Consider the following 13,378-nt stretch of genomic DNA (forward strand, 5'->3'; position numbering starts at 1 on the left):
TCACATGCTTCGTGCTTGTTGGCTGGCTCCTTTGTTTTGTTGATATTGAGAGAGGTAGTTGTCGATGCCTTTTTATTAAGCTCTCTATCTCCTTACTGTATTCTGTCTTGTCACTGTTGAGATCTGGCCAACAACAACACTAAATATACAATACACCGTTACTCATTAGCTATAAACTAGCATATGGTTGTGCATAGTCTGCTGTGGTTTGTGCCTGAGGTAGGGTTACCCTCGATAACGTGAAGGTAAGTGAGAGGAAGCATTCTTGAGTGTTCGATTTTCCCAACCAAACTGATGCAATCAATCAATGTGCTCTCCACCATACAGCTATGGAAGTTAGAGTATTTGGTGACATTCTGATTCTCATCAATTTATATGTAAGTAGAGGCATTGATGAGTAATCTTGTGTCAATGTGCTAGGCCCAGGGCAGATGATCAGATATTTACTTCCAAGAGCTTGAAGCTTCACCATCATCCTTCAGCCTAATCCTCAACTTTCCCTCCTTGAAGTCTGCAATCAAATCCTTAGATTTGCCAATTCTGAGAGCAAGATTGTTCTGGCACCATTCAACCAGATTATCAATCTCTTTCCCATACTCTGACTTGTCGTTCCCCGTTCATTGTCCAATGACGGCGGTATGGCTTGTTGGAGCAGTGTCTGGGTGCACTGTCATGGTAATAGAGAGAATAGAGAAGGTCACTGAGCATGTAGCAAGAATTGCCTCTGTGAGGAGGAAATGTTAAAACTTCAGTTATGCTACATTTGAAGTATTGTGTGCAGTTCTGGTTGCTTTGTTACAGGAAGGATATGGGGGCTTCGGAGAGGGTGCAGAATAGGTTTACCTGAACGTTGCTTGGATTAAGAGGGTACTAGCTGTAAGGGGAGGTTGGACGCTTTTGGTTTGTTTTCTCTCGAGCATCGTAGGCTGAGAGAAGACCCGATAGAACTTGATATCATTATTAGCGGCATAGATAGGAAAGACAGTGAGAACTTTTTTTCCCAGAGTGGAAATGGAGGGCATACCTTTAAGTTGATGAGGAAATGTTTAAAGGAGATATGTTTAAGAAGGAACTGCAGATGCTAGAAAATGGCAGGTAGACAAAAGTGCTGGAGAAACTCAGCGGGTGCAGCAGCATCTATGGAGCGAAGGAAATAGGCAACGTTTCGGGCCGAAACCCTTCTTCAGACTGCTATAGGGTGGGGGGGAGAAGAAAGGAGAAAGGAAGAGGAGGAGCCAAAGAGCTGAGGGAGAGCTGAGAAGGGGAGGAGACAGCAAGGGCTACCGGAAATTGGAGAAGTCAATGTTTATGCCGTTAGGGTGCAAACTGCCCAAGCGGAATATGAGGTGCTGCTCCTCCTTTACTCTCGGACACCTCCTCCTACTTACCCCTGGACCATGACCCCACAGACGAGCACCAGGCCACTATCTCTAGCACCATCACTGACTTCATCCACTCCGGTTCCCTGCCCCCCCACGCCTCCAACCTCATCGTTTCCCAGCCCCGCACGGCCCGATTTTACCTTCTCCTCAAAAGCCAAAAAACTGACTGTCCCGGTAGACCCATTGTCTCTGCCTGTTGGTGCCCTACGGAACTTATTTCCACATACCTCGACTCTATCCTATCCCCCTCTGGTTAAATCCCTCCCTACCTATGTTCAAGACACCTCAGACACTCTCTGCCGTCTCCGGGCATTCCGTTCTCTAGGCCCCCATCCCCTCATCTTCACCATGAACGTCCAGACACTCCACACCTCCATCCCCCACCAGGAGGTTCTCAAAGCCCTCCGGCTCTTCCTCGACCGGAGAACCAACCAATCCCTGTCTACAGATACTCTCCTCCGCCTAGCGGAGCTGGTCCTTACCCTTAATAACATTTTGTTTGACTCCTCCCATTTCCTCCAAATACAAGGCGTAGCTATGGGCACGCGCATGGGCCCCAGCTATGCCTACCTCTTTGTAGGGTATGTCGAACAATCTTTGTTCGATACGTACCAGGGCCCCATCCCCGACCTCTACCTCTGCTACATTGACGATTGCATTGGTGCTACCTCCTGCACCCACACACAACTGACTGACTGACTTTATCCGCTTCACCACTAACTTCCATCCGGCACTCAAATACACCTGGACCATTTCCGACACTTCCCTACCATTTCTTGACCTCACTATCTCCATCACAGGTGATAGACTTCAGACCGACATCCACTATAAACCCACTGACTCCCACGGCCCACACACACACACACGCACGCAAGCACGCTTGCTCACACGCTCACTCACACGCTCACTCACACACGCTCACTCACACTCACACTCACACACCCACTCACTCGTTCACTCTTTCACACACACACTCACTCGCTCTCACACACTCTCTCACACACACACACACGCGCGCACACACACACACACACACACACACACACACACACACACACACACACACACACACACACACACACACACACACACTCACCCTTCCACTCACTGGGGCCACCGCTGTCGCTGATCTTCAGTCTCCCCGGGGCCATCGACGGTAGCCTGTCAGCAGCTGCACACAACCCCTCAACTTGATAGCCTACGGCAAATGGACGTGTAAGTTCCCGCGCAACCACAGAACCCGCTAAATAGCCCGCCGCACGGAACGTGTTAAGAGCTTGCCGCGGGCCGGATAAAATCTCGTGGCGGGCCGAATGCGGCCCACGGGCCATAGTTTGGAGACCCCTGGTATAAACCATCATCTGTAGTTCTTTTCTACACCCAGGAACCATCCCCATCTCCCTTTCTTGTTAAGCCTCTGAAGTTATAGTGCTCCTTTATATTTTTGGTATAAAATACGTAATATTATTTAACATAATTGCAAGTATTTTTTAAATTTGCATCGACTTGTATATTTGTAACTTTTACCCTTGAATTACAATCTTATATGAAGTCAATTGAGTATATAAAAAATAATTGTTCTGTTCTACTTGCACCAGTGTTTGACTTGAGGGTAGGAAAAAGAGGGTGATGGCAGAAGGTTGTTTCTCGGAGTGGAAACTGGTGGCGAGTGGTGTGCCTCGGGTTGGCACTGGGCCCATTGTTACTTGTCATCTATATCAACGATTAAATGCGAATGTGCACGGCATGGTTGGCAAGTTGGCAAGTGACAGTAAAACAGGTGGTGGAGTAGACAGTGAAGGTTATCACAAATTACAGCCAGATCTTGATCGGCTGGATAAGAGGGCCAAGGGATGGGAAATTAACTTTAATGGTTCAATAGTTATTTTTGTTATGTGTGCCTAAAGGGCCTGTCCCACTTGGGCGGCATTTGCCCGTCACGCAGGCGCGCGTAATGCACGCCATGCATGTCGTGCGTCGTGACGCGTAAATGATGCGCAAATGACGCCCAAGTGGGACAGGCCCTTAAGTACATTGGAAATCGTTTTTAATTCAGATAAGTCTGCGGTGTTGTATTTTGCGAAACCAAACCAAGGTAGGATTTACACAATGAACAGTAAAGTCCTGGGGAATGTTCTGGGACAGATGGATCACGGAATACCAATTCATAGCTCTGTGAAAATGGTGACTTGATGTTGCGCAGGGTATTGGAGATGGATTTTGACATGCTGGCCTTGATCAGTAAGGGCCATGAGTTTAGAAACTAGGATTATGTTACAGTTGGAATATTGTGTTCAGTTTTGGTCACACTGTTATGGGAAAGATGCCATTGAGATGGAAAGAACGCGGAAAAGATTTACAAGAATGATGGTGGGGCCCAAGGGAATGAATTATTGAGAGGGGTTGGGCAGGCTAAGACTTTATTCCTTGAAGTGTTGGAGATCTTATAGAGGTGTATGAGGCCACAAAGGCTATAGGTTGGGTGAATGCACAGTTTTTTCCCCAGGGTATCAAATGAAGGACCAGAGGGTATTGGTTTAGGGTGAGAGGGGAACGATTGCATAGCAACCTGATGGGCAATGTTTTTACACAGAGTGAAATAAATCCAAAAGCTGCCACTGGAAGTGGTTGAGGCAGATTCAATAACACATTTAAGGAACATTTAGACAGGTAGATGGATAGGAAAGATTTAAAGAGACATAAGTCAAGCACAGATAAAAAAAAATGACGAGCCTGGATGGGTATACTGGTGGGCATGGACTATTTGGGCTAACGAGCCTATTTCTGTGTGTGACTGACTCAGTATCATCGTAAACAGTCAGTTCTAGTAGCATCAATTTGCTTGGAGGCTTCGGTTTTGTTTAGTGTATGCTGAAGCTATTTTATTGAGTGAAAAAAAATATCAACCTTTGCAAAAGCAGTGTATTATTTCTTGTGTGCGGAATGCTGTCATTATTGATGGTTACTAAGGCGATTTACCCTCAACTGCATGATTTTGTGGCTTAGTTTAAAAAAAAGTGTTGTGTTCGCTAATTCCTCTTTTCAATGTGTGCTTAATATGGTGTTGACAGGATTGAGAATAGCTAAGTTGGTTTTGACGTAGACATTTGTTCTTTGATGGCTATCTTGTTCTCTGCAAATGCTTTTGCCGTTCATCAGGGGAAAATTTTCACTGCAAATTGCAGCACAGTTTTGATGTAAAGCTAGTTAATTGTAAGGACTGTTTTCTGCTCATATATTTGTCTTATTCTCATTGATTTCCAGTAGTGACGGAATAAATATGGAGGTAAGACAAAAATGTACAGTTTGAAGGTGGTGTGAATTGTTTAATGTCCTGTATGTCAGTGTCTTTCCATCTACCTTATATTTAAATGTTTTTTTCCTTTGGAACACTTGTACTTTTTCAAATTGGCATTGACAGCACTTGACAAATGCTCAGTTTTGTAGCCTGAACAGAAAGACTGTTTAAGACTAATGACTAAAGCCTAGCATGCTGTTATGTTGCTGAACCATGTAACAATATTCAGAAGCATTATTTTCAGTGACATGCTTGTTTGCTTCCATTACAGCTATTTATTTGTCAGGCTATAAAGATACTGAAATATTTGTGTTATTTTTTAATATGTAATCTTGAATGGTTCTTATGCAGAATGATTAAAAAAAATCCTAACCAAGCTGTACAGCTGAATGCATGTGTCTTGAATTCACTGTTGTTGGGGATTGGTGGTAGAACAGTGCTAAGTTTATCTTTCTGTTTGTCTATAAATAAAGTTGGACCTGTCATCTGCTACAGAACTATAGGTGTTGCTTTTCATCACTGTTTTTCAATTCAGTTTGTTAGGTTGTTATGAATTTAAGATAATTGGTTTGATGCCTGGAAGTTTCATTGCAGCTGTCGGATACGATACGATACGATAGAACTTTATTTATAACAGGAGGGAAATTGATATGCCAGCAATCATGAAACACAACATACATGAAACATGAAATTAAAGGGACGAGTGGAAAGGATTGGGGATGTGCAAAGATTGGGGAGGGAAGGGAGGGGGGTGGGGGAGAGGGGAGTCGGTCTACCCCATGACAGAAACTGTACAGTTTGATAGCCACAGGGAAGAAGGATCTCCTGTGGTGTTCTGTACGGCATCTTGGTAGAACCAGTCTGTTGCTGAAGGAACTCCTCAGGTTGGCCAGTGTGTTGTGGAGGGGGTGAGCTGTATTGTCCAGGATGCTCCGCAGTTTGAGGAGCATCCTCCCCTCCAAGACCACATTCCATGAATCCAACTCCAGCCCCAGGACGGAGCCAGCCTTCCTGATGAGTTTTTAAAATCCTATTGGTGTTCGCGGCCTTCACCCAGCACACGACAGCGAAGAAGATGGCACTGGCTACCACCGACTGGTAGAATATCTGCAACATCTTACCGCAGGCATTAAAGGAGCGGAGCCTTCTCAAAAAGTACAGCCGGCTCTGTCGCTTCTTGTACACGGCCACGGCATTCCTGGACCAGTCCAGTTTACTGTCCAGGTACACTCCTAGGTATTTGTACTCCCTGGTAAACTGCACATCCACACCATTGATGGAAACAGGGGACAGGCATGTTCCTCTCCTAACTCCTTAGTCTTGTCAGTGTTGAGCTGCAGGTGATTCAGCCCACACCACTCAACAAAGTCATTGACTACACCTCTGTATTCAGCTTCCCTCCCCTCACTGATGCAGCCCACAATCGCAGAGACATCTGAAAACTTCCGCAGTTGGCAGGAGTCCAAGTTATATCTGAAGTCCGAGGTGTGGATGGTGAACAGGAAGGGAAAGAGGATCGTCCCCTGTGGGGCCCCTGTGTTGTTCGCTACCATGACCGAGACACAGTTCTGTAGCCTGACATATTGTGGTCGTCCAGTCAGGTAGTTGGTGATCCAGGACACCAATGGAGCATCCGCCCGCATCTTCGTCAGTTTGCTCCCTGGCAGTGCAGGCCGGATCGTGTTAAAAGCACTGGAGAAGTAAAAAAAAAACATGACTCTCACGGCTTATCCAGATGAGCATAGGAACGATGAAGCAGGTGGATGATGGCGTCCTCACCCCCCCATCTTTGTTTGGTTAGCGAAATGCAGGGGGTCCAGGTAGGGTTTAACCATGGGTCGCGGGTGAGTGAGCACCAGCCTCTCCAGGGACTTCATGATGTGTGAAGTCACAGTGCCACTGGTCTGTAGTCATTGGAGGAGCTGGGACGTGACCTCTTCCACATCACAGGAATCCTCTCCAGGCTCAGGTTGAAGATATGCTGGAGTACTCCGCACAACTGGCTGGTACATGCCTTGAGTACCCTGGGGTTGACACCATCGGGACCTGGGCAGAGTCTGCTCAGCTCCTTTCTCACCTGCTCAGCCTTGATGGTGAGGTGCGACAAAGAAAGGTCAGAGGAATTGAACCAGGGGAGTTGAGGGGGAGAGTTTGTTGAGGAGCAGGGAAGAGAGTGGGCAGAGGCCCCACCATCAAATTGTTTAAAGAAACAGGCCACTGATCTTCTTGTAGCCTGTAATGCTCTTCATACTGTGTAGGAAGGAACTACAGATGCTGGCTTTAAATCGACGATAGACACAAAATGTTGGAGTAATTCAGCGGGACTGGCAGCATCTCTGGAGAGAATGAATGGGTGACGTTTCGGGCTGAGACTGAAGAAGGGTCCCGGCCCAAAACGTCACCCATTCCTTCTCTCCAGAGATGCTGCCTTTCCTGTTGAGTTACTGCAGCATTTTGTGTCTATGCTCTTCATAGTGGTCCAAACATCCCTCGTGTTGTTCCGCTGAAGTTTCAGCTCCAGCTTCCTCCTGTAGTCGTCCTTGCCCTGTCTCAGTCTCGCCTTGAGGTCTTTCTGCACCCGTTTCACCTCCTCCCTGTCACCATTCCTGCAGGCGCTCGGCATCTTCTGGTTGAGAAGGGCCTTTATGTCACTGGTGACGCAGGGCACGTTGTTGGGGAAAAGGTGTGCAGTTTTCTCTGAGACAACGTCATCCACACAGATGGTAGCACAGTCCGTGAGTCCATCAATGTTCTCTCCATGAGGACCACAGAGTGCGTCTGTGACATAAAAACAGCCCTGTAGAGCGTCACAGGCTTCCTGCGACCACCTCCTCACTGACCTTGTGGTCACAGGCAGCCCCTGGACCATTGGCTTATAGGAGGTAAACCAGGTTGTGGTCGGATCTTCCCAGAGGCGGAAGGGCTATGGAGCTGTATGCCTCTTTAACATTGGCATACAGCAGGCCCAGTGTTTCATATGCCTGGAGGGACAGTCAACAAACTGAGTGAAAATGGGTAGGGTAACGTCCAAAGTCACGTGATTGAAATCCCCCGAGATAACGATGAATGCACTCGTGTCCCGTGCCTGGAGTCTCGCGGTGACTGTGTGGATGACGTCACACACGCGCAGAGGGTTGACGGACGGAGGAATGTGAACAGCCACCACAGTGGCGTGTGAGAATTCCCTGGGCATATAATATGGACGGAGGCCCACAGCCTTCAGTTCAGTGTCCGGGCTACACACACGCTCCTTAACGGCGATGTGACCAGGGTTGCACATTTGTTGTGAACGAGATTAGCAAGTCCCCTTCCTTTACACTTGCCACTCTCACAGCAGTCCCTGTCCACCCAAACAGTCCGAAAGCCGTCCACACTCGCGTTGGACTCAAGGATCTCCTTGTGGAGCCATGTCTCCATTAATCACATCACACTGCTATCACGATAATCCCTCTGGGTCCTCACTAGTACAGCTAGCACGTCCATCTTATTAGCCAGCGATCTCATAGAAACATAGAAACATAGAAATTAGGTGCAGGAGTAGGCCATTCGGCCCTTCGAGCCTGCACCGCCATTCAATATGATCATGGCTGATCATCCAACTCAGTATCCCGTACCTGCCTTCTCTCCATACCCTCTGATCCCCTTAGCCACCAGGGCCACATCTAACTCCCTCTTAAATATAGCCAATGAACTGGCCTCGACTACCCTCTGTGGCAGGGAGTTCCAGAGATTCACCACTCTCTGTGTGAAAAAAGTTCTTCTCATCTCGGTTTTAAAGGATTTCCCCCTTATCCTTAAGCTGTGACCCCTTGTCCTGGACTTCCCCAACATCGGGAGCAATCTTCCTGCATCTAGCCTGTCCAACCCCTTAAGAATTTTGTAAGTTTCTATAAGATCCCCTCTCAATCTCCTAAATTCTAGAGAGTATAAACCGTCTATCCAGTCTTTCTTCATAAGACAGTCCTGACATCCCAGGAATCAGTCTGGTGAACCTTCTCTGCACTCCCTCTATGGCAATAATGTCCTTCCTCAGATTTGGAGACCAAAACTGTAAGCAATACTCCAGGTGTGGTCTCACCAAGACCCTGTACAACTGCAGTAGAACCTCCCTGCTCCTATACTCAAATCCTTTTGCTATGAAAGCTAACATACCATTCGCTTTCTTCACTGCCTGCTGCACCTGCATGCCCACTTTCAATGACTGGTGTACCATGACACCCAGGTCTCGCTGCATCTCCCCTTTTCCTAGTCGGCCACTCATATTCTCCATTACGATGGTAGACAAGTATGGCTTGTACCTCCTTCTCTCCGCACATCGTTTTACTCCCAACCGGCATGCCCTGTATTTCCTCCTCAGTTCCTTGGGGATTTCTGATGTAACCCTGGTGAAGCCAGCCAGTCGGGGCGGTTGGAGCTCCAGCAGTTGATCCTTGGTGTAGACAACAAAGAGACCAACTCCTAGTTGTTGCAGTGCAGAGACACGGTGAAAAAGTATCTCCCCAACGAGGAAACAGATCAAAGTTTCCCCCATCTCAACATGCTGCAATAAACTAATTAACTAACCAAAAAAAGCCCAAAATCAATGTGAATTAAATAAGTGAAAATAAAGGAAAAGACAATCGACTGTTAGCTAGCCGCCATGTACACATGTACACAGCGCTGGAACCGGAAACCGGAAGCCTCTGGATGACTTCCCTACTGCTTCACAGTTGGATCTTTCCTGGACCTCACTATATTTTGCTCATCACACTACATGGGCACATCTTGCTTCTTCTGCCCAACATCAAACTACTTTGAATGAAAATCTGCTTCTCTTCCTTATCGACAAATCAAGAATTCACCTGCATGCTCAATATCCATAATGGGGCTGTCCCACTTGGGCGACTTAATTGGCGAGTTTAGGAGAGTTTGAAAAAATGTCATGTTGAAGACCTCCTTCGACTATGTAGAAGACCAACTTTGACTAGCTACAACTAGCTACGACTAATTTCGGGAAAATTGGACACCGAATAGTGGAGAGTGAAGACAACCTCCTTCGATCTCCTTCCACCTCCCTTCGACTATGATGAAGACTATCTACGATTACCTTCGACTACCCTCGATTACCTACGACTAAGATGCCGACCCACTACGACTAAACCTACGAGTAAAAAAAGTATCCTTTTTTTACTCGCGGGCATTTTTCAACATTGTGAGAAAAAAACGCCACGACCTAGCTGAGGCCTCGAGTACACGGGGACTACTCTCGAGCATGAAGGTGAGTTACAAAGACCTCCTATGACCTCGTGTCGACCATGCTGCGAGTATGAGTCGAGGGCAAACTCGCCAGAACTCGCGGATTAGGTCGCCCAAGTGGGACAGCCCCTTAAAAGTCAAGATCTTTGCAGTTGTTTAGTTTTCTATTGGCTTTTATTGTATCTGTCAGTTCATTTCATGTGCTTTCAACATAGCAGAATGCTCCTCTCGAATGGAAATGTCACTGCCTATTGACTAGTAAGTAATTTACCTGTTCTGATTGTTGGTGATTATAATTACAGAAGAATTACATTTGCAAATGAGAGCAAATCACTAAGTACATTTTGAAATATATTCTGTTTAAGAGGAAAACATTTAATTTGATGTCAAAGTGGTCAAGTTTATTTTGTTTCTTTTCACTTAGCACTTAATAATGATAAATGTTTCTTTAGTTAATGCAGCTTTATACCTATTACTGAATGTTACCAATAATAGTAGGGAAAAAATGGACATTCGGTCACTAAATAGCATGATAAACTGTAGCTGAGAAATGGTCCTTAATAGGAACAATAGATCATTAAGCCCCTTCTAACATGTCACATCCCCTCCCATTCTGAATCTGACCTTTCTGTCCTGGGCCTCCTCCATGGCCAGAGAGAGTCCCACCGCAAATTGGAGGAGCAGCACCTCATATTTCGGCAGTATGAACATAGACTTCTCCAATTTCAGGTAGTCCTTACTTTCTGCCTCCTACTCCTCCCCTTCCCAGCTCTCCCACAGCCTACTGTCTCCGCCTCTTCCTTTCTTCTTCCCCCCACACCCCCACATCAGTCTGAAGAAGGGTCTCGACCCGAAACGTCACCTATTCCTTTGCTTCATAGATGCTGCCTCACCTGCTGAGTTTCTCCAGCATTTTTGTCCAACTTCATTCACTGATGCCATTAGCTGTCACAAGCAGCACCCTTTTACCCACTTTTTTTCATTTCACCTTTAAACCTTTGGTTTTCAATATTCTATCACTCTTGCTTTTAAAAGTAACGATTGATGGAATATCAATAGCACTTTCTTCTGGTGGAAAGCCCTGGCCTTCATTTTCCCACGTTGTACAACAAAAGATTTTTTTTCAATTTATCTTGTACATCCTCCTTAATTTCTTGAAAATGTCAATCTTATTACCCATGAACCTCTCAATCTGAAAGATTTATTGTCCTAAATGTTGCAGTCATTCAGTTTGTGAAGTCTAATATTAAATATCATTGGGCTTTTCCGATCGAGACCATGTCTCTCATATCATTATTCTGTACATTGTTTTGAGAGATTAGAGTTGATGATTCTTACCTATAAATGTTGTACTATATTAACATAAGACAACACTTGTAGAATTTCGTCTGGGGAGTTTTTGGTCTGAGGGTCCAAATGCAGTGTCTTCTGGTGCAACCACCCAGATTCCATCATATTTAATAGCTGCTCAGAGTACTTAATATCTCTCACTCTCACTCTCACTGTGTGAGTTTGCGTGTTTATTTGTTTGCTTTTCATGGCCTGAGCTATGCCAAAATGGTACACGATTGCGCTACAATTTTTGCACCACCTTACCAATCATTGTCCTGTGGTGTGTTGTATCAAATTTTGTTCTGATTGATGTTATATTTTACAAGTTATTCACATTTTAATCTTTACTCAACCCCACTTTGAGAACAATAACCACATTTAATAGCTGCTCAGAATGACGTTACAGCTATGACGTCAAAATGGGATCTCATTAGAAGAAAAAAACTCGCTGACCCTGATAAAAGCACGCTTGTCACAGACACAGACTGTGCCTGGAGCTGCGCTCATCCCTCCCCCTCCCGTGGATCAAGATTTCAACCTCAAAAAGTCACGGAATGGCTTTCAGTTATTTTAAAATGCCGCGCGTGCAGAGCCGCAGGAGGGGGAGGGAGAGGGAGAGACAACCAGCCGAGGGAGGGTGGAGGGAGATGCAACCAGCTTCCCCGTGGCCCGTCCGAAGCACAGCCCCGGGCCCTGAGCGCAGCTGCACAAAGACATGGACACAGGCATGGACTGGGTCCGGAGCCGCGCTCCCTCCCTCCCGCGGCTCCTCCCTCCCGCGGCTCCGGACCGGAATATTGCGTTGGGGGAATGAGGCTCAACGGGTCACACTTGGGGTAGGGAGGGGAGAAGGGTCATGGACAATGTTGACAAAAACAGGACTCCCAGTCCAATGAGACATTTGTAACATTGTTGTAAGGAGAGGGGGGGAGGGGTTGAGGAGAGGATTGTTGTTTAATAGAGGGAGATGAGGGGTAGGGAGGGGAGAGGGGTTATGGGGGGGGAGGGAGGGAGTGACTGAGGTTAGGGGAAAGGAGAGGGAGGGGGAGATGAGGGAGTGGGGGAGGGGAGGAGGAGAGGGTAAAGAAGAGGGAGGGTGATGAGGGGGAGGGAGTGCTGGGGGATCAGGGGAAATGAGCTGCGGCTGCGCAGTTGGGAGTTATGGGTGAGTGGGGTTAACGGGTTGCGTTGGGGGAATGGGTGAGTGGTGGAATATTGCATGAGGGGAACGGGTTACGTTGGGGGACCAGGCCTCTCGTGTGACCGGGACCCAACGGGTCGCACTTGGTCTAGTAATAAATATTACTAAAACTCTCATTGTGTGTGTGTCTGTGTGCTTGCGTGTCTGCGATTCATGCCCTGAATCATGCCCAGAATTACGCCAAAGCGGTACACGATGGACCGCCTTTCTCACCATTGTCCTGTGGTGTGGTGTCGTTCAGATTGATGTTATATTTTACAAGTTTACAAAACCCCACTTTGAGAAAAATGACTTGAAGTTGCAGTGGCAGTTACAGCTATGATGTCACAATGGGATCTAATTTACATAAACTGCCCGGCAGCAGTGCTCCACTGTTACATTGCTAACAAAGACAGGACTGCGAGTGCAATGAGAGATTTGTTCATTGTTGTAAGGAGAGGGAGGGACTGGGGGAGGGGACGAGGAGAGGGTTGTTGTTTAATGTTATTTAAACAGATAGAGGGATAGCAGGGGGGTAGGGTGGGGGGAGGAGTTATGGAAGGAGGGAGGGAGTCATGGAAGGAGGGAGGGAGTCACTGAGGGTAGGGAAAAGGAGAGGGAGGGAGACGTGAGGGAGGGAGTGGGGGGAGGAGAGGGGAAGGAAGAGGGAGGGTGAAGAGGAGGGGGAGGGACGGCTGGGGGATATGGGGAAATGAGCCACGTTTGCGCAGTTGGGGGCTATGGGTGAGTGGTGGGATTTTGCGTTGGAACGGGTTGCATTGTGGGAATAGATGAGTGGTGGAAACGGGTTGTGTTGGGGAAACGGGTGAGTGGTGGAATATTGCGTTGGGGAACGGTTTGCGATGGGGGACCAGGCCTCCTGTGGGGGCTATGTGTGAGTGGTGGAATATTGCTTTGGGGGAACGGGTTTCATTGGGGGACCAGGCCTCC

General features: G+C 47.1%; 1 protein-coding gene across 9 annotated transcripts in view; it reads left to right on the forward strand.

The window, feature by feature from the left end:
• Positions 1–13,378, forward strand: part of wdr37 (WD repeat domain 37) — a 120,392-nt gene that overhangs the window by 31,580 nt on the left and 75,434 nt on the right. Inside the window, exon 1 of one of the 9 annotated variants that reach the window (XM_033044899.1) lies at positions 4,568–4,668. The exons of the other annotated variants lie outside the window; for them this stretch is intronic. Coding sequence (XP_032900790.1) covers positions 4,663–4,668 — 6 coding nt within the window. The 5' untranslated portion in view covers positions 4,568–4,662. Of the gene's footprint in view, positions 1–4,567; positions 4,669–13,378 lie in introns of those variants that run through there. 9 annotated transcript variants of the gene reach the window in all.

Source organism: Amblyraja radiata, chromosome 2 (assembly GCF_010909765.2).
Source record: "Amblyraja radiata isolate CabotCenter1 chromosome 2, sAmbRad1.1.pri, whole genome shotgun sequence".
NCBI classification, from domain to species: domain Eukaryota; kingdom Metazoa; phylum Chordata; class Chondrichthyes; order Rajiformes; family Rajidae; genus Amblyraja; species Amblyraja radiata.